Source organism: Macaca mulatta, chromosome 8 (assembly GCF_049350105.2).
Source record: "Macaca mulatta isolate MMU2019108-1 chromosome 8, T2T-MMU8v2.0, whole genome shotgun sequence".
In the NCBI taxonomy this organism is placed as follows: Eukaryota; Metazoa; Chordata; class Mammalia; order Primates; family Cercopithecidae; genus Macaca; species Macaca mulatta.
The window spans coordinates 151037492-151059368 of NC_133413.1; the positions used below are offsets into that span (position 1 = coordinate 151037492).

Sequence of the window (21877 nt, forward strand, 5' to 3'; positions counted from 1 at the left end):
AAAATAACACATGTTAATATCATCCTGAGCTTACTATAACAGTCTAAGAATTTAGAAAGCTGTCAAGATCACAGTGTAAGTTTTTCAAAACTCTAATTTTTGCTTGAAAACAAAAATTTTATCACTGGTAACAAATAGTTGTTTTCCTCAATGTCACAGCCTCACTTCTTTCTCTTTTGAGAAAATGTCTACCAAATATCCAACTCTGAACAGTATGTCTGCCAGCTGTTCTTTCAAGTAAAGCTGGCCTTCCATGAAAAAAAAGTGTTTAGTCCAGCTTGCAACTCAACTGTATAGTGCTTTTCTCAAGACAAGACATCGTGTCTAGGTGTGCAGCAGCAGGGCTAACATGCCCCTCCTGGGTCTTCATGTCAGATATTTTTCACAGATTCATCAAGGCCTTTCTTCTGTAAAATGGCATTTTTTTTGTGTGTGAGCACAGGGGTGAAGAACACAGTGATGTCTAGTACAACTTCATGCCACTGTCCTGATTTGTGCTAAGGTGTCAGCAGTTCTATTAGTGGAAAAGGCAAATAACATTTTGTTTTTTTTTTTGAGACAGTCTCGCTCTGTTTCCCAGGCTGGAGTGCAGTGGCGCGATCTCAGCTCAGTGCAACCTCTGCCTCCTGGGTTCAAGTGATTCTTGTGCCTCAGCCTCCTGGGTATCTGGGACTACAAGTGCGGGCACCACCATGCTTGGCTAATTTTTGTATTTTTAGTTGAAACCGGGTGTCGCCATGTTGGCCAGGCTGGTCTCGAACTCTTGGCCTCAAGCGATCCACCCGCCTCAGGCAAATAACAAAACATTATCAGATGAGTTCTGATGTCACGGACCTTTGAAATGGTCATGGGGACCTACAGAGGTCCAAGAACTACACTTTGAGAATGGCTGTTCTAAGATACCTTCATCCTGAGGCTCTCCATTGATCCAGTGGGAATCTGCAGGAAAGCAACAGGCACAGATGAAAATGAGCATTTAATGCGCTACTCCCATGCAGGGCTTGTCTCAGGGAAAGTTCTCTAAAGATGATTATTATATGAAAAAATTGGTATTAAGCATGATGAAGCGATCCATACATATTCTTAATAATTGGCTTTGTGGTTATAATGCTCTTACTATTAACCAAGTATAAGTAAGCTTTAAAAAAAAATTGAAAAATTTTTAATTTTTTTTTGAGACAAGGCCTTGCTCTGTTGCCCAGGCTAGAATGCAGAGGGGCAAACATGGCTCTCCACGCAGCCTAGACCTCCTGGGCTCAAGTGATCCTCCTGCCTCAGCCCACTGAGTAGCTAGGATCACAGGCACATGCCACTAAATTTGGCTAATTTTTAAATTTTTTTGTAAAGATAAGAGTCTCATCCTGTTGCCCAGGCTGGTCTCAAATTCCTGGGCTCAACTGATCCTCCTACCTCAGTCTCCCAAAGCACTGCAATTATAGGTGTGAGTCACCACACCCGGCCTGTATGTAAGTAAACTTAATTTTGAATCTTGATTGGGAAAGAGAAAGACTTTTCACCTATAAAACTTATACAAGTTTTCACTTATAAAACTAATTAAGCTACATTAAAATTTTTCTATATTAGTATTAACAACAGAAAATTTATCTACAGAAGCCTGAGATCCTATCTAAATTTCAGAAATCTAAGTGGCTCTAGAGGCTGAGGCAAGGGATTGTTTAAGCCCAGCAGCTCAAGAGAGCTTGGGCAACATAGTGAGACCCCATCTTATTTTAAAAAAAGAAAGGAAGGTAGAAATAAAAAAAAAATCTAAGTAAGACAGCTGGGCGTGGTGGCTCACACCTGAAACTCCAGCACTTTGGGAGGCTGAGGTGGGCGGATCACCTGAGGTCAGGAGTTTGAGACCAGCCTGGCTAACATGGTGAAACCCTGACTGCACTAAAAACACAAAAATTAGCCAAGCATGGTGGCAGGTGCCTATAATCCCAGCTACTCAGGAGCCTGAGGCAGGAGAATTGCTTGAACCCAGGAGGCATAGGTTGCAATGAGCCGAGATAGCACCCCTGAACTCTAGCCTGGGCGATAGAGCAAGGCTCTGTCTCCAAAAAAATAAAAATAAAAATAAAAAAATAAATCTAAGACTTACTTATTCTAATATATTACAAGCAGAATTATGAAAACTCACCAGAATCTAACGAATTCTCACTTTACAAAGTACAGGAAGTGAGGAAATAGTGGCCTACCAAATTGGAAATCACAGACTCATATCAGATGTGCCAAATACTGTGACCATAAAAGCAGAATTTGATTCTAAAGATGAACACTGAGAAGGTAAAAACTGCATACAGGACTTGATTCTGACTGGCATGAAAGTTCAACAATTAACATACTAGTATTTGTTAATAATCATCAAGCATCTGTGTATCTATGCTATTTTAGATGATTTTCTAGCCATTAAAAGTTTTTTTTTTTTTTTTTTTTTTTTGAGACAGAGTCTGACTTTATCGGCCAAACTGGAGTGCAATGGCGTGATCTTGGCTCACTGCAACTTCTGTCTCCCCGTTTCAAGCAATTATCTTGCCTCAGTCTCCTGAGTAGCTGGGATTATAGGTGCCCGCCACCACGGCTGGCTGATTTTTGGATATTAATAGAGACGGGGTTTCACCATGTTGGCCAGGCTGGTCTTAAATTCTTGACCTCAGGTGACCCGCCCGCCTCGGCCTCCCAAAGTGCTGGGATTACAGGGGTGAGCCACCATGCCCGGTCACCATTAAAACTTTTAATCTGGGGGTTGCCAAATATTTTCTTTAAAGGTCAAAGAGTAAATATTTTAAATTGTGTAGGCTATACTGTCTCTGTCACAACTGCTCATTTACACCTGTGTAGGGTGAAAGCAGCTGTGTATAATACACAAATAAATGGGTGTGTTCCAATAAAACTGTGTTTCAATAAAACTTTAATTAACAAAAACACAGCGGGCTATAGTTTCCTTATCTGTTTAACAAATAAACCTTTGTGTAGAGTGCAACAATGTGCTTATAGAAAAGAATCTCAAAATATGTATTTTGAAAATACCTTAAAAAAAAAGAAGTGTTAAGGATATTTAAATATTTAAGCCAAACTAGTCTTTGTACTCTAAAACCAAAAAAGAAGTTGAGAAGCCTCATCACCGCTGCCCATGAACCTAATTTAGAAAATCAGTCATATTAAGCTCATTAAAAATCCAGCAGATTGGGATATAGACATATGTGTAGCTGAAGAGTTGATTTAATCCTGTGAGTTTTAGGGAAGTGTTGCATTCTTTGGTGCTCATTACCAAATACTTATGTTCCTTTGCACTTGTGTACTAAATAAAGTGCTGGACAGTGAATTATCTTCTAACATCCCCACCCAAGAGGTAGGGAATACAAATAGTCATTTTGCAAATGAGGAATGTGAGATCTGGAGTAGGTAGGTGACCTGCTCAGTCATCAGACTGTAAATAGCAGACCCCTATGTGAATGAATCCACTTGACTTCAAGGCCTGAGAAGTTAATGATAAGATTCTCCCAACTCTCAGTACTGGACTATTCTGCAGTAGTAAACAAATTTAAAAATAGGCAAACTTGTAAACAGAACATGGAGGGCCTCAGATGCTGGGATGTGGGGTACATGTTTGTTTTTTCCTGTGGGTAACTAAGGATTTCCTGTTGTTGTTAAGCTGGGAATGACAGAGAAACATCAGGTGTTCCCACTGCCTCGTTCAATGTAACACCCATCAGACAGGTATGTGTTTCTTCTCTGGGCCTCGGTCCTTCTCTCTGTAGAAGGGGCTGGTCTGAGGCACCCTCTGTCTCTAAACATCTGCATAATTGTGTTAATCACATTTTCACTTTCAATGTATGTTTAATGTTACAGAGTTCAAAATGACGACCAAGAAAATAAAAGTTTTCAGCCTTCAAGATAAAAAAAATTGGTATATTTAAACAGTACTTTGTCTTATCAAATTTCTGAATACTTTTCATAAAAAAAAATGAATTATCAAAGTTTCTTAATATATTTTTTAACTAATCAAATATCAAATGGTGGTAGTTAATAACTACTAACTACAAAAAATCCTATTATCTATTAACTTTCGAGAAAAAGAACAGAATTGGAGTATTCATGGCAAGTAACCCAGTGTGTGAAAATAGCATCCTATCAAAAGCCAATGGTATATAAAGACTTATTAATCTAGGGAAAGTGTCACTCTGTCTAAAACCCCCAGCCATGGCATGGCCCAGCAGCTGTAAAAGGGCCGGGCTGACCTCTCTGAGGCAGGAGAGGGCACCAGTAAAGGATATGAACATAAGTGGGCAAGTAGGGTCTAAGGATGCTGCTGGAAGATCTTATTAAGGAAACAAAAGCAACTGCAATGTGCTCTCTTTCCCAACAAACAACCCAGCCACCAGCTACGAAAAGAAAAAGGCAAAAAATGTGCAGAGTTCTCAACAAAACCAAACAAAGGAATATGGTCAGGTGGAAACAGACTCATTTTTAAATAAAGCAAAATGCAAAGCATCTGTGACCTAGTTTAGTATTTTAATCCAGACTTGATCATTAGGGAGATCTCTGACAACCAACAAAGGAAAAACCTCCTCCAAGTTAGGGCAGCATAGGAAAAGCATTTTAAGATGACATCTAATCCAACTGCTCATGGCTTCAAAGAACCCCTACTTGAAATACAAATGAGGAAAGTGAGTGCACATGAGGGTAATAAGAGAAGACAAGCAAAAAGGAAACAATTAGTTGGTGTTACAACTATTACTCTTAGAATAACCTGATATTTGATTTTCTCCTCATAGAAAACAGTTGCCTAATTGTAAATCTCAAAAGTTAGTAAAAGCAACCCCAGAGTTGGGGTGAGGACTGTAGCTACCTTGGGTGGCGCTTCATCAGACCCTCCGGAGTCCCAGGACACTGTGGCCTGTCTTCTGGACTCCATCCTCATGCGTTCTTCTTGCTGAGCCTTCTCTTCCTCCAGGATTGTGCTAGAGAGACAACACATTGTCTTAGGGGAGCTGACAACCCAGAGTTAGCACACACGAGACCCCACCCTGAGTTATCTAAGGAACACCAGTTGGCTAACAGTACATGATAACAATAAAGAAAGGATCCTAGACACAGGGGAAAGAAGGATCAGGTTTCTAAATCTTCACGAAATGATTCTAGAATAGCCTTGGTCCAAATGGGCAAGTCCATTTAAAGCACAGCCATAGGTAAGAAAAAGACAGCTGGTAAGAAAAAGAAGTTGCAGAAAATGAAGGACGGGCCAAGATGAAATGTTTGCAAGCCAAAGTTGATCTTGAGCAGAACAGAATTCCTCTGAGAAATCCCACGCAGCACTTTTATCAAGCATATACATGTCTGAGGACAGATTCTTTTCACACATAATGTGATCACACCAGCACTTACGTGATCAATTAGCAATCTGGCCAATAATCTCCCTAAATTGCTCAATACAATCTTCCTATCGTTCAGCTTAACCGGTGCTTTATCTGATCAGGAAAATAAGCAAAAACGCGACAGTATTTACAAGTGCTTCTGAAAATACTCCTTGCTTTAAGCTGGACACCCCATAGTTGGTAACACTGCTACTTACCACTGCTTGACTACTCAGAAGCTATCTGAAGTCCCATATAATGCTGCAGCCGCTGGAGCCTCTGCAGCGACTGCTAGGCAGCTTCTTCATCTTGGCTGTTTGCCATCACATAAACCCCTCAGAATGCAGCCAAAGCGAGACTTTGCTAGTTTCCCATTCCATGCAGATGCCCCAGGGCTCAGCAGGCAGCAGTTTGAAACCCTTGTCTTAACTGTGGCAAACAGCTCTTCCTACATTCCTACAACTCTAGAGTTCTAATAATGACACTCATTCAAAGTTTCTAGGCTCCTGGTAGATAGTATGCAGTAAACAACCACCCAGAAATTACTCAGGAAAGAGTGACATCAGTGCACCAGACTTTCTAATCTGGGAATTTGCTGTTTAAAAAGACATTCCTGCTTGGCTGGAGGCTAAGAGTGTGCTGTTTCTCACACAACTCAACTTACACAGTCACCTTCTGAGTCAGGAAAAGAGACAAAATTCATTTCATAACTGCCCCAAGTCAGCAAACCATCACTACAGATGGTAAGACTTTTTTCATCCCCCAAACAAAAGGGAATGTCTGCCTCAAGAAATGATCATATCAGGGCCACGTGTGGTGGCTCACGTCTGTAATCCCAGAACTTTGGGAGGCCGAGGTGGGCAGATCACGACGTCAGGAGTTCAAGACCAGCCTGGCCAAAATAGTGAAACACCGTCTCTACTAAAAATACAAAAATGAGCTGGGTGTGGTGGTGCATGCCTGTAGTTCCAGCCACTCAGGAGGCTGAGGCAGGAGAATCGCCTGAACCTGGGAGGCGGAGGTTGTGGTGAGCCGAGATCGCGCCACTGCACTCCAGCCTGGGCAACAGAATAAGACTCCACCTCAAAAAAAAAAAAAAAAAAAAAAAAAAAAAAAAAAAAATCACATAAGCATTTTACATAAAAAGCTTTTAGTCAAAAGTCCCACTCCATTCTCAAGATATGGTTTTGGTTTCTTTCTTGCTCCAGTTAGATGATCGTGGCTCAGCAAAACCACAAAACTTTTCACAGTATTTAAGAACTGTGCAGCAGCCTTGACAGGCAAGATGCTCATTGGGTGCCAGCACTGTTGGGAACCTGGTCCCATGTGCCAGGCCCAGGGGACTCCTGGTGAGTGGTGCAGGGAAGTTTGGGGACAGGTCTGGGGAAGGAGCACAGGGGTCCTGAGAGGGCCACTCTCTCTGCCCTGCCCCTCTGATCAGAAGAACGCTCCCCTCAGCTGCTGGGAGGATTAAGGGAGATCATGGCTGTGAGAGCATCTGCTATAAGCATTACTTGTCATCAGTGGGCATTTCTAATGGCATTTACTTGAGGGCTGCTCATTCAGCAAGTATTTGCTAACTTTGCTAATTTGCTCTGTGCAAGAGGCACGTGACAAGGTCTTTGAGGTGCTTTGTCTAAGAGAAAAGAAATACTCAAAACCTTGAAACAGGGTCAGGCAAGTTGGCTTATGCCTGTAATCCCAGCATTCTGGGAGGCTGAGGTGGGAGGATCATTTGAGTATGGGAGGTGGAGGCTGCAGTCAGTCAAAATAGCACCACTGCACTCCAGTCTGGGTGACAGAGCGAGACTTGTCTCCAAAATAAATAAATAAATGAATACATACATACATACAATAACAACAACAACAAAACACACTGAAACAGGACATGAGTGTTGTGACTGAGCAGTAGAGAAGAGCTTGGCCTGGTGCGTTCTAGCTGCAGAACTCAGTGGGAGAGGGCACTGCCCCAGGCACTGGGGGTGGTTAGGGAGGAAGAGTCCCAGCGTCTCAGCAGGTTACAGTTACAGACTCACACCAAGCACATAATGTTTGTGTACTTTTGGTCATGTAACGAGCATTACATGTCCAAAGTATAGCAATGGTTTCTGTCCATTTCTTATGTGAAAACAAACACCTTTATATTTCAATTTTCCTTATATATTTTAATTTATGACTTAAACACCTTTTGTTATACTTTGAATGAAACAGTGCCTGCACATAGCTGACACTTAAATATTTGCTAAATGAACAAATACTGTATATGGATAAAATACATGCATTATCATTACCTATTAGATGTTTAACTAAGCTGAGTAAATTCAGGGATCATTAGTGGTTAAAAAAAAAAAAACTGAATGGGAAAACAATAAGGCTCAATCAAACTCAAGGAGTTTGAGTCACACGGAGATCAGGTTTAAATTCTGCCACAGACAGACCATGGACAACTCTGTCCCTCCAAGCCTCATCCACAAAATGGGGTGCCTCCCTAACTACCTATCTTGAAGGGTTGTTGTGAAGAAGATCTAAATGAAAATTAGGCAGCTTATGTGACGAGCTCTGAAATGCAAGAGACTTTTAAAAATCGAAAGAACTATTAGAAATTCCCCATCAGATAATAACCTGTGTAGCTAATGGCTACCATTCCCACAAAGAGCTATGAGTCTTTTTCTTTTCTTTCTTTTTTGTTTTTGGGGCGGAGTCTTGCTCTGTTGAATGGGCTGAAGTGCAGTGGCGCGATTTCAGCTCACTGCAACCTCTACCTGCCAGGTTCAAGCAATTCTCCTGCCTCAGTCTCCCAAGTAGCTGGTACTACAGGTGCACGTGCCACCATGCCTGGCTAATTTTTTGTATTTTTAGTAGAGATGGGATTTTACCATGTTGGCCAGGCTGGTCTTGAACCCCTGACCTCAAGTGATCCGCCTGCCTTGGCCTTCCAAAGTGCTGGGATTACAGACATGAGCCACCACGCCTGGCCTCCTACCTTTATTTATTTATTTGTTTATTTTTTATTTTTTAAAAAAGAGATGGAGTGATACTATGTTGCTCAGGCTGGTCCTGAACTCCTGGGCTCCAGAGAAGCTGGGATTACAGGCTTACACTATACGCCTGTGCAAATATTTCAAATGAGTTAAAATCCAAGTTGAGCTTGAAATACAAAGGAGCAACCATGTCTTTTTATAAATTCATCAAATCACCTATGAAGTGTTAGCAATACAACTATTAAGACTGGCCATCAATCAAACCAACAGATCAACAATATGCCTGCTAAAGCAGTCACTGATATACAACGCCTTTGAACTTGACAAATGTAAAGACGTTACAACTATAAGGAATAGGAGTTGATACTTTGGTATGAGCTAATATAGCTTCACCCAGTCCTGAACATTTACCAATGAAAACGTGGGAAGCTATATCTTAACTTTCTAGATTGTAAAACACCAGTAAATCCATACCTCAAAAGGCTGCTAATGGAGTTAAAAATACGTATTTTTTTTCAGAGCTGGGGCACGTGCACACATGGTGGGAACTACCATTGCTTTTAAAAGTGAAGTGATTAATCTCGCTTCACTTCCCTTTTTCCTCACCTATAGCCCTTCTTCCTTTAAGTCCTGGCAAGTTCTCTGAACTCATTATGCTCTCCCATGCCTCTTTATGTTGTGTCTCTTGCCTGGAACACTTTTCTCTTCTTTCTCTGGCCAACTCTTACTTGTATTTCAAGTGTCAAATAGCAGTTCCTCCAGAAAAATCTTCCCTGAAGCTCCCTCCTCCCTTTAGGCTAAGTTACATTACTCTCCTTACTCTTTTCCAAAGAAACTAGTGCCTAACTTGCTCTTAACTCTTGCCAAAAGACATTGTAAATATCTGTTTGTTTGACTTTTGCTCCCATTAGGCCAAGAGTTGTTACCCGAAGGCCCACTTTCAAATGCTCAGAATTAGCACTGACCCTGAAGCATAATATGAATTAATAAATGACAGGTAAATGGATGAATAAAGCCCTATCAGTGGAGCAGGTCTACTGACTAGTCAAGAAGAGCACATTATCAAGCTTCCTGTTCTTTTCAAATTTAGTTTTATTTTTATAGAGACAGGGTTTCGCTATTATTGCCCAGGCTGGTCTCAAACTCCCGGGCTCAAGTGATCCTCCTGCCTCGGCCTCCCAAAGTGCTGGGATTATAGGTGTGAGCCACTGTGCCTGGCCAATTTCTTTTTTCTTTTTTTGAGACAGGGTCTAACTCTGTAGCCCAGACTGGAGTTCAGCGGCACGATCACTCCTGAACTCAAGTAATCCTCCCACCTCAGCTCTCTGAGTAGCTGGGACTACAGGTACATCACCAGGCCTGGCGGATTCTTTTTTATTTTTTGTAACAATTAAATAATAAATAAAAATCTCACTGTGTTGCCTAGGCTAGTCTTGAACTCCTGGACTGGAGTGATCTTCCCACCTCAGCCTCTCAAAGTATTGGGATTACAGATGTAAGCCACCATGCCTAGCCCCTGTTCTCTCAACTGGCCCCTGTTCTCTCAACAGGAAAGGACCTGCAGGCAGCTTTCCTCAAGATGGTCACTGGGAGCAGCGGACCAGAGACCAGGAACAAAGAACGCCTAGCTGGCCTGAGAGAGAAGCACATCTCTGGTTGGTGGTTTTACGGTGCCCTGCTCTCTGTCTCCTGACCCTTAAACATCACACCTTCAGTTAGAGTTCCTAAAAGTTTTAAACAGGTAAAAAGTCCGTAAAAATCAAGAAAAAAAAAAATTGGGAAAAACAAGTGTGTTTCTTCTACTCCTTCAAATAATTAAAATACAGGCAAGCTGAGAGAAGGGTAAGTGGGACATATTCTTTAAGGCAACGGGAACTCCGTTTTCAAAGGGTTCTCATCAGGCAATGTTATTTCACACAGATTGTTTTGTGAAATGGGCCACTCTGGTCTTAAGGCTACTTACTGTTTTCCCCAAGAATCTCTAAAAGGGTCCCGTGAAGTCCCTTGCCACAAGAAGACCCTCTCAGGCTCCATCTGCCCTGATATATCCTACCCACACACACTTCCCCTATTCTCTGACCCACTGAATTTATTGTCTGAATGTTTCATTTCAGCCCTTAATCACATATTGCCATGTTGTGGGATTTAGCTTGTAAGCTCCCTACAGTTGTCAGACATGAATCTAATTTCTTTTGTAAGCTAAGTATCACTTGCATATTACAGACACTTCTATATTCTTTTTTTTTTTTTTTTTGAGACGGAGTCTCGCTCTGTCGCCCAGGCTGGAGTGCAGTGGCCGGATCTCAGCTCACTGCAAGCTCCGCCTCCCGGGTTCGGGCCATTCTCCTGTCTCAGCCTCCTGAGTAGCTGGGACTACAGGCGCCCACCACCTCGCCCGGCTAGTGTTTTGTATTTTTTTTTTTTAGTAGAGACGGGGTTTCACCGTGTTAACCAGGATGGTCTCGATCTCCTGACCTAGTGATCCGCCCGTCTCGGCCTCCCAAAGTGCTGGGATTACAGGCTTGAGCCACCGCGCCCGGCCTATATTTCTTTAATTAAACATCCCAGACTTGTTCCTCAAAGAACATAATGACAACTGGGAAACAAGTTCCTTCAATCTCACTAGTTCATTCTCATACCCAAAATAGCATGTCAAAATGCTTCTGAGAAACCATAATTTGCTGCTCAGAGGAACCAAGAATATAAATAACTCATAAAAAATATCTGTTTTTACAATGGGAAGACTAGTCCATAGATGGAGTAAGAGGGCACAAGGAGACAGTACTGAACTTTTCTCTTTACAGCTGCTGAAGAATCCAGAGTAACAAACTAGAATGTGCAGAGTATCAAGGAGGTCAAATTGAAGCATATTTTCCCAAACTATAAATATTTTTAGTAGCAATACATTCCATCTGAAAGCTCTTAGCTGCCTAATGTGAACTGGCAACAAATGAGCCTTCATGTTTTTTCCCAGAATGGTGGTTTCCAAGTCTCAAACTTGCAAATAGATGGAACAATGAAAGCTGAGACTTGTCATTTAACAAACATTAGCACAACGATAATTACACTTTGTTGATCCACGTGCACCACTAAGGAACAGAATCCTGAAGAGGGGAAAGGAGTGCTTTATTTAGTGTTAGTTTTATTTTTTACTTCTCTTACTTTAAAATAAAATCATTGAAGTGATCAATTCACAGTAAAAGGACATAAAAACAGGTGGTCTGATTTTCTTCTTCTGGCCTGCAACACTCCCTATACAACTTGATGGTGAGCAAGAAAGCGGTCCTTCATTTCCAGTATGGAGCTAAGACACAAAAGTACAGCTCCAATAAAGACAATTTTCAGAAGTAGAAAAGGCCAATTGATTCTAAGTGTTTGAGTTCTTCAAGCTGTCCCAGAAGAAGCAACGGATAGATATCGAAGCTGCTTCTCTGGTGAGTTATGCAATCCCAGAGGAGATCTTGCCTACTTGAACCTGTTTTCTCATTTATAAGTAAAAATCACAGTCTACCCTATCTATTGTTAGAATGGAGAAATAACATATGTATTAATGAAAAATTAGTAAACTTCTAAGTAAATGTTAATTAGCTCTGTACTTTTACCTGCCTTATTTACCACTAGGAAAGAACTGTGCTTTTGTCTTCATTTCTGTACTATTTTCCCTGAGACTGACTGTACTACTAATTTTTCTCTTTGCAAATACAAAACATTTCTCCTTTTAAATGTAATAAATACTTTTTGCTTTATTAAATGCAGGAAGAAAAACTTATTTAAAAAGATTGAATTTTGATACTTAAACAAAGGAATCACGTAAAACAAAGGATCTGTTTTACGATCCTGATCATAAAATTTGCTTTGGACATAAAATCAGTCTGGGTTTGCAATTATTTAAGTTAATCTGGAAAACACCCAGAGAAAGAGCAGCAATAAATTTGAAGGAAAAAAAGTCAAGCGGGAACTGGCTTGTTTTGGCAAGTTCACGGGAATACCGGTTTTGAAACATGATCTCTTATAATTAGCCAAAGCTGCCTCACTACAAAGGAATGGAATTGACCTTTTAAAACCAAACCAAACCAAACCAAACCAAACTAAACCCTACCATCTTTGCAGAAAACAAGTCTGAGGCTTGAGATGAAGCTAGGGATGGTATACCTGGAAGTAGCTGACCTAGTGGCTAAAGGTCATGATCACAGCATTGCTGCTTATGCCTCTGCTCTTTTTCTCTTTTCTCATAAGCAGTAGTGCTGGAGATTATGGCCTTTAGTCACCAGTGGTAGACTGGAAATTCAGTTTCATGGATATATTGAAATCACATTTCTCTCTTATTGTTTCTCCAACTGCAGTAAATAAAGCCTTTGTTTGGTTATTGTGCTACATCGATCTCAAAATTATTTTTAAAAAACCCTGATATCCGCTAAGATTGTTTTATTTTTTTCTATTTTTTGAATTGGGATTGTGGTCTGTCACCCAGGCTGGAGTGCAGTGGCTCGATCATGGCTCACTGCAGCCTCGGCCTCTTGGACTCACGTGATCCTCCCATCTCAGTCTCCTGAGCTGCTGAGATTACAGGCATGAGCCTCCGCAAATGTTACTTTAAAATGCTGACATCTTTTTCTGTTTCTGCTATGTGTGAGTAGCTCTTATTTGACCAACCTTTTGCAGATAGGAACTATATACTCTGGATGTAAGAAACAACTATGACAGCATGGGAGAGCAACCACAGGCAGCCAGATTCTGGAGGGAGCTGTCATGAGAAGGAAGAGAATGGCACTGGGTGGGTCCCCACTTTCTAATGGCCGTTAGTGAGAAGGCAGGCGCCAGTGTTATTGGATTGAACAACCAGAGAAATGAGTTTGGAGCAACCACAGCTAGCATAAAGGTAACCGGAAAAAAGGGAAGGGAGAAATCCCAGAATGAAGACAGCCAGGGAAGAAGTGCTTCAAATTCTGAGTATATATTCTAAATAAATCTCTGCTGATCCTAGAAGCATGCACACACAGTGCAGACTCCAAGCTGCCTAGCTAAGGCTAAAATAATTGAACAGAGATTTGCACTGCTGCTCACAGTGGAAAGAAGTTCTGCTACCTACCCATCAGCCACAATGTCTAGGATATAATCTAACACTTCTTGATATACAAAAAAACATAAAAATGTGACCCATTCTCAAGAGAAAAAAAAATTTAAAGGAGACTGATTCTACAGATGACTCAGATGTTGAAATTAGCAAGGATTTAAAAGAAGCTATTATATTCAACAGCATAAAAGAAAATTTATTCATAATGAATTACAGGAAATGTCAGCAGAGAAATACAAAAAAAAAAAAAAAAAAAAAAGAGCCAGACAGAAATTCTATTACCAAAAAATACAGTATATGAAATAAAATCTCCATTGGATGAAGTGATCAGTAGATAGGGATGATAGAAAAGGAGTTAGGGTACCTGAAGGTGAGTGAATAAAAATGATCCAATCTGAAGCAGGGAAGGTCAGGAATGGGGAGAGGAGGAAGAGCAAGGGAAAGAGAAGGTGACAATGAGAGCTTCTGGGACTTGGCCTGAAGGACACCATCAGAAGTCTTAACACACATGCAACTGGAATCTCAGAAGAAGAGAAGGAAAACAGAACAGAAAAATATATCTGAAGAAATAATGATCTAAGTTTTTCTAAATTTTATAAAGGATATGTTTATAGATTCAACCTTTTGAATCAGCAAATCCTAAACACAATTGACATTAAGAAAACCACACCCAAGCACATCCTACTTAAACTGTTGAAAAATCAAAGAAAGAAAATCATGGAAGCTGCCAGAGAAAAATGACACACTGCATACAAAGTAACAATTGTATGACCAGTGACTTCTCATTAAACATAACAGGGCAGAAGACAGTAAAAGAACATCTTTAAGGTGCTGGGGAAAAAAAAAATTACAACTCTGTTAACCTGAAATTCCTATCAACAAAGTTAAGTTCAGCTCATTTTTAGATAATATGCAACTAATAGAATTCACCACCAACTGATGTGCACCATAAGAAATGCTAAAAAAATTCTTCATCTGATGGGAAACCAAATGGAAATAAGTTCTTCAAGAAGAATGGAGCACTGTACGAAGTTAAATATAGAAGAGTTTCCTTACTTTCTTTAAAATGGTATTCAAGACAAAAATCATAATCATTTGTGAGGTTAATGGCATATGTGAATGTAACATACATGACAACTTCAGCATAATGGACCAAGGTAGCGGTGGTAAATGGACATTCCTGCTGGCAAAGTTTCTACATTTTATATGAAGTACAATGATTAACTCTAAGTAAACTATGAAAAGTTAAGATGTATAGTGTAATTTCCAGAGCAAGCACTAAAAACATAATACAAAAGGTATTGCTAAAATGCAAGTCTGAGAAAAAATTAAGGCAGAGAAAGAGAGGTAGATGTTAAGTTATTGGTTTCAAAGTGCCAAATTGTGCACTTTGGCAAATTGTGCAAAGACAGTACTGCGATAGAGATGTGTGGGTGAGACCCAATGAGGGGTAAGAATTATTGTTAGATATGAAGCAGCTAAGATATAATTTTCAGTAGAAACAATTTACATTTTACATTAAATTCCTATTAAATTCAGATTTGCAGTTTGCTTTTTATCACTGGAAGGACTGAGGGCCAAAACAGAACACAAACTCCTAAAGTTCACACTTTGTGAGCATTTTAACTGTACATAGCTATAATCGTGAAACAGATTACTCTTCTAGATAATATCTAGACCCAACAGCATAGCAATGCAAAAAAAAAAAAAATACTGGTATAATGACTAAAGAGGAATTGAGACACCACCTTTGAAAGGAATTTTGGAAGCAAATACAAAATCACTTAAAAAAAACACACAGTAGTACAAGCAATTTCATGTCATTAATCAAACCTAGGACTTCTAATTTAAAATTCACGTTGTGGGATAAGTGAAGAATCCAAAACAGGTTAAACATGTTTAAGATGCTGTTCACAGATTAATACTTTAAAATTCATGTGTCTATAATACATCTATAAAACATCAAAAAGATGTGCTTGATATTTTGATACCAAGTATCTTGGTATTCTTATTATCTGAATAATAAGAATAGCTAACACTCACTCAAAACTCATAAGAACCCTAGAAAGTAGCTACTGAGTAGAAAGAGTACTACACTTTTTAGAAAAGTAGAGAAAGAAGGCTGGGCACGGTGGCTCATGCCTGTAATTCCAGCACTTTTGGAGGCCCAGGAGGGTGGATCACTTCAGGTCAGGAGTTCAGGACCAGCCTGGCCAACACGGCGAAACCCTGTCTCTACTAAAAATACAAAAAAAATTAGCCCAGCACAGTGGTGCACGCCTGTAATCTCAGCTACTTGGGAGGGTGAGGCAAGAGAATTGCTTGAACCAGGGGAAGCGGAGGTTGCAGTGAGCAGAGATTGCACCACAGCACTCCAGCCTGGATGATAGTGCGAGACTCCGTCTCAAAAAAAAAAAAAAAAAAAAAAAAGAAAAGCTAAAGATGTTTCCCAAGGACGGTAAAGTGGTGGGGTCAGGATTCAAAGTGAGATCTGTCATTCCAAAGCTCATAATTCTGCACAATTCTGTTACTGGTTACCTTAAAATTAAATACAAATAACTATATATTTTTAAGGATGTCTAATTATAACTGATAACTCTTCTGTACTCTAAGATTGCCAGGTCCCTTCTGGATTTTCAAGGAAAGCTTTGTTGTTACTACTACCTACTTCTAAATTAGCTAACACAGTGCGTGTGCTTACCATGAGCAATGGACATGGATTATTTATTTATTTATCTGTTTGTTTGAGACAGAGTCTCGCTTTTGTTGCCCAGGCTGGAGTGCAGTGGCACGATCTCGGCTCACTGCAACCTCTGCCTCCTGAGTTCATGCGATTCTCCTGCCTCAGCCTCCTGAGTAGCTGGGATTCACAGGCATCTGCCACCATGCCTGGCTATTTTTTTGTATTTTTAGTAGAGACGGGGTTTCACCATGTTGGCCAGGCTGGTCTTGAACTCCTGACCTCAGGCCTCGGCCTCCCAAAGTGCTGGGATTACAAGTGTGAGCCACTGAGACTGGCCAGATTATTTAATCTTGAGAATATGGGTAGTATATTTGTGATCTTGCTCTTACAAGGGAGGCTTAGTAACTTGCCAAAGGCCACACAATCTTTTAAACATTCTTTGAAAAATTTTACACGCACACATGCCCATTTACTCTCAAGGTGTTGCTATAATAGCTTGAACTGGCAGTCTCACAGATCAACTGAAATAGTTTGTGTTCCTTAGATGCCTTGCAACTTCACTTAGGTATGATACTGAGAAGTGATATGAAAAAAAAGTAAGAAAATCTGTCTGCACCCATGCTGAGCTAAGCTATAGCCCTGACCAAACATTCTCCCAAAGGCTGGTTTTGTTTGATAAAGTTAAGAAGCAAAACATGACAGCACATGGTTAAGACAAATAACTAGAAATCAAAAACCAAAAGAAACATACACACACAAAATCAAAAACAAAAACCCCCAAACAAAAACCTCCAACACCCCCCAGCTGGAGTGAAAGCTCTGTATATAAGCAGTTCCCAGCAGGCTCTCTGGATGACACTGTGCCATGGTTTGGCTCTGATCTACTTGAAGTCAACTCTAGGTGACTTGTTCAAAACTTCCAAACCTGCTCCCCAATGTATGTGAAATTATTGTGTTCCACAGCAGCAAAATACAACACACTCAAAATATGCCAATAAAACAAGTAACACCAGTAAGAAAATACTTTGAAAGTACACAAGGAAGCCCTGTCCCCCTCAAAGCCTGTGGGTAGGGCCTCTGTGCATCTGCTAATGATGCTGCCATTCCCTTTAAGGACTTCGGTTGATACTCAAACAATGTAAGAAAATCAGCTGCAGGAATTCTCTGTAATAGTATTTTTTTTTTCTTTTTCCTTTTTAACTAACCAATATTAACAACCTGCTCACCAGTCCAAATCATAAAATAGCAGGCACACTTAATGACTTCTAGCCAATAAACATCAAGGCAGTCAGTAAAGCATGACAGCTCATAGCTCAAGCTCTGGACTCAGGTGAATTCCAGCTCTGTGTCCTTCTGTCAGGTGCCTAACCACACAGTTTCAGTCTCCTCATCATCATAAACTGACGATGAAGATACTACCTCTATGTCCCAGGACTGTGAGGATTAAGGTGAAATAGTGTATAAAAGTTCATGGCACAATGCCTGCCAACAGAAATTGTTCTATAACTACTAGCTATTTCAATGTTATAACTAGAAGAGCTAACTGTAGAGGATGGAGACTTGCTATCAATGCACATGGTACTGGTTCTAAAAATATTCCTAAAGAGCTCAATGATGGAAGACCAGTTCAAAATCAGGGACTGTTTTCCAAGGTGATACTTACAAGACTGGTGTTCTTTAGAACATAAAGCATCAGGTAAATCTGTTTACGTACCACTTACTATATCATCTAATTTACAGAGCAATATTCTTGAGAGCCCCAAATTAGAAGTATACAAATTTTCACCAACAGTGGAATGAACTATAGTATATTCACAAATGGAACACTATACAACAATGAGAATTGAGTATAACTACATGAATAATATGGATTAATCCCACAAACTGTTGAGTAAAATAAATTATATATATATGAAGTAAGTACTGACTGATACCATTTACATCATGTTCAAAAACAAGCAGAACCAATCTATAGTCAAGATAGAGGTTACCCGTGGAGGGTGAACAGTGATTGGAAAGGGGCATGTGGAAGATTTCTGGGATGCTGGTAGTACTTTCATTTTGGATGCTGGTGACACACTGTATCCAACTGGTGGAAATCCAGTAAACTGTCACTTCTTGGTGTGTTTATTAAACACCAATAAAAAGTTTTAAAATATACAAAAATCATAACACAAAATTTTAAAGTGATAATTTTGTTTACTGCCCTAATTTGCCTAAAATATATTTAAGAATTTTAATATTAACCTAAAATATTTTTCTAATCTGAGATAAAGCTGATGTTCTTTTTTAAAATAGTGGTACCAACACCTTAGTCAAGAAGAGTACTGTTGGGACATATTATTTTTGAACATACCTGCAAAAAGGCAAATACTAAAGCTGTTTATTATGGTTTCCCTGTCATAGTACCTCACAAAGAATTAACTGAATTAATCAGCAGTTAAATGCCTTTTTTTTTTTTTTGAGACAAAGTCTAGCTCTTGTCTCCCAGGCTGGAGTGCAATGGCGCGATCTCAGCTCACTGCAACCTCCGCCTCCCAGGTTCAAGCGATTCTCTTGCCTCAGCCTCTTGAGTAGCTGGGATCACAGGTACCTGCCACCACGCCCGGCTAATTTTTGTATTTTTAGTAGAGACAGGGTTTCACCATGTTGGCCAGGCTTGTCTCCAACTCCTGACCTCAGGTGATCCGCCCGCCTTGGCCTCCCAAAGTGCTGGGATTACAGGAGTGAGCCACTGCGCCCAGGCAAAAAATACTTAGTGCGCTCACTCAAAAAATACTTAGTGCGCTCTTATAACCTGACAGTCATAAAGCACAAAAATGCTAAAGTATGCATTATAAGAAAATTTCAGTATTGATCAATTAAAGGTATTCCTATTGAGGAATTTTTTATACTTGATAACAGACCACTTGTAGGTTAATCTCATTCTACTTCTCAATGAATTAATACCTATGAATAAACAGGATGTAGGAAGGACAGGTTTCTTGAGTCATAGACATCACCTCATCAAAGTATGACCAAGGTGATTTTCCTATGAGTTTGCCCAAAAGGTTCCATACCAAAAATCACTTCTCAACTAATATAGTCAAAAACAAATATACAAGGCTGGGCATGGTGGCTCATGCCTGCAATCTCAGCACTTTGAAAGGCCAAGGTGGGCAGACTGCTTGAGCTCAGAAGTTTGAGACCAGCCTGGGCAACATGGCGAAACCCCATCTCTACCAAAAATACAGAAAATTAGCTGGGTGTGGTGGTGTGGTGTGCATGCCTGTAGTCTGAGCTACTCGGGAGCTAAGGTGGGGGAATCACTTGAGCATGGGAGGTGGAGGCTGCAGGCAGCGGAGATGGTGCCACTGCACTCCAGCCTGGACAACAGAGGAGATCCCGCCTCAACAAAATAAAATACACACACACACACTCCAGTTAAAGATAAGGGGAATCCCACAGTAATTTTAGTCTACTTGCAAATATTCTTTTGAGCTAGGGAAGGAGAATTCTTTCGAGGTCAAGAAGAAGAATGGGATTTGGGAAACATTTTTAACTACCATGGTTTTTAACTACCAAAGGGCTATCCAAACTTATTTTTTGTTAAAATCCTGGAAATAATAAAAATTTTGAAAAAATTAGTAACCTATTTAGTTATTGTGATATACTGTTATATGTAAATGTTCAAGTAAGCAATTATATTATATAGTTACATTTTATAATATAAAATGGTGGCCTATTTGGTAGCCCAATTATATATGTTCAAAATGCAAAGTTAAACACCATTTCTAAAACAGAACAACGCAGAATGAATGAATGCTGAATTACCTGTGCTAGTAGTATATAAGAAGATATCCATAAATTATACTACAGGTACATATTTAAAGTAATTATATGTAGTTCTAAAAATATGTATTAGATACTTTTTGGAGATAATTTACCTCAGTGGAGCATTCCTTAATGTTAAGAATCACTCATATGTTCTAAGCCTTGAACTCAGTGCCTGGGTGACCCTTTCTGTATCTAGCTAGCTAGGTTCCTGGCCTGGAGGTTCAGGCAACACCGAGGTGAGTATGACCATCCCTGTCCTCAAGGAGCTTCAGTCTAGTAGGGGATGAGACATACTAGACTGTGAGCTCCTCGAGGGCAGGAAAAGTGTTTTAGTCATCTTTGCCCCAGTGACTAGCACCAGGTTCAGCTACTGTAGGTGCTCAACAGTGTTTATCAAACTGAATTGAACACGGGTTGCAGCCATCTACGGCAGCATAGGGTAAGCCTGATAAGAACAAAGAGCTTTGGAGACTCAGAGGGTGGAGGCTAGTCAGCTGTGAAGTCACAGAAGACCCAGTGCATGAAAGAAGCCGAGAAAGATGGGTAGGATCTCCCCAAGTGAAGGAGGAGGCATTCTGGGCTGAGAGGAGGGTTAGTTTAGCTACCATGTGTGAAAGGGATGGGAAGACAATCTCAGGCCATAATGTAATGAGGCCTAAATGTTACCGTGGAAGCCTTTAACCAAACATGAAAGGTGACAAAACCCCACTGAAAGTTGTTTTGACCAGAGGAGTTATTTTTCCAGTGACAGTTCAGGAAGACTGACTAAGCTGGTCATGCCAGACAGATGGGAGAAGAGCGCGGGATGGAGGATGGGGGGTGTGCACAAGGAGTGAAGCATGACTCCAAGATGGTGACGAAGATAAAGGCACTATTCCAACCTGGAGGAAGTGAGGAGGAAGGGCTGGCTTAGAGGAGAATGTAACAGCTTTGCTTTCTGGATAAACATGATGCCCAGCCAGCAATTTAAAATGTAAGTTTGGGACTTGAGAAAAGGGCAGGACCAGAACTACAGACAGAGAGAGGTGAGAAGCAAAGCCGTGTGAATGGGTCAGACATCCAGGAAGAGTAATGAGAGAAAATGGGAGAAAGTAAGAGGCTGAGAACAGAGATTCAGTTAATACTCATAGTAATGGTGGAGAGATGGCAAGTCAGTGAGGTAGAAAGAGATGCCAGGAAGGTAGGGTGATAGAATTGGTATCAGAGAGGAACAATGTCAAGGATAGAAACTGTCAAATCCTGAGGAAGGATCAAGGAGGAACAAATAGGAGCAAAACATGCAATAAAGCATGTCCAAAAACCAGCTGTAAAAGTGAGAGAATAGGCAGTTAAGTTATATGAGAATTAATTAAGGAACTGAAGATTTTTGGCTAGAAGAAGCTAAGAGGAGGTAAGGAAGCTGTTTAGAATTACCCTGAAGGCCTATCGTGTGAAAGGCAGAGTAGGGTTGTTCTATGAGGCCTTGAAAAGTAGAACCAGGCCAGCGCGTGAGAGTTATGGGGACGGAGACCAAGAGTGTGGCTGGTCTTTCTGATGTGGTGCTCACTGTATTGTAATAACCGGTGATACCTCGGTCTCCTCCACCAGACTTTAAACTCTCTGGGGGCAGGGATTGGGTCTTGTTCACTGTTGAACCCAAAGAACCTAGCTTAGAATAACAAAGGTGCTTAGCAAACATTTTCAGACTGGATGAATCCTTTGTGCTTCTATCTATGGGTCTTAATTCTTCTTTGAAATATTCTCCTTAAAAGGAATCCTGTCTAGCAGGTTGAACAGCTTGAACATGTGGAGAGAAGGCTGGGCTAGATGGTGAAAGCCTGGACGCTGTAGTTGATGATTTTTAGGAAAAAGACTAAAATACAGCATGAAAAACAAACCCATAAACACTCACGTAAAATCGAGGAAGTCCCCAAGTATGAAAACAGGTAACACAGCACACATTGAACCATGGTATTGTTTATAT

General features: G+C 40.4%; 1 protein-coding gene, 1 long non-coding RNA gene and 1 other non-coding gene across 52 annotated transcripts in view; all 3 read right to left on the reverse strand.

The window, feature by feature from the left end:
* PTK2 (protein tyrosine kinase 2) overlaps positions 1-21877 on the reverse strand; it is a 357319-nt gene that overhangs the window by 53317 nt on the left and 282125 nt on the right. For 48 of the 50 annotated variants that reach the window (XR_013397442.1, XR_013397443.1, XM_077944113.1 and 45 more), the window contains one exon: positions 4856-4967. Coding sequence is in view for 48 of the 50 variants with exons in the window: in XM_077944113.1 (XP_077800239.1) it covers positions 4856-4967 (112 nt within the window). In the remaining 2 variants the exon portion in view is untranslated. Of the gene's footprint in view, positions 1-4855; positions 4968-5578; positions 6055-21877 lie in introns of those variants that run through there. The other 2 variants (XM_028853003.2, XM_028853005.2) reach the window with 2 other exon arrangements.
* Positions 8026-13676, reverse strand: LOC144330868 (uncharacterized). Its single transcript, XR_013397458.1, has 2 exons — positions 10873-13676; positions 8026-8331 (listed from the first exon to the last, which is right to left on the reverse strand). It is a non-coding gene; the product is annotated as an uncharacterized LOC144330868 (long non-coding RNA).
* Positions 20148-20237, reverse strand: MIR151 (microRNA mir-151). Its single transcript, NR_032423.1, has one exon. It is a non-coding gene; the product is annotated as a microRNA mir-151 (primary transcript).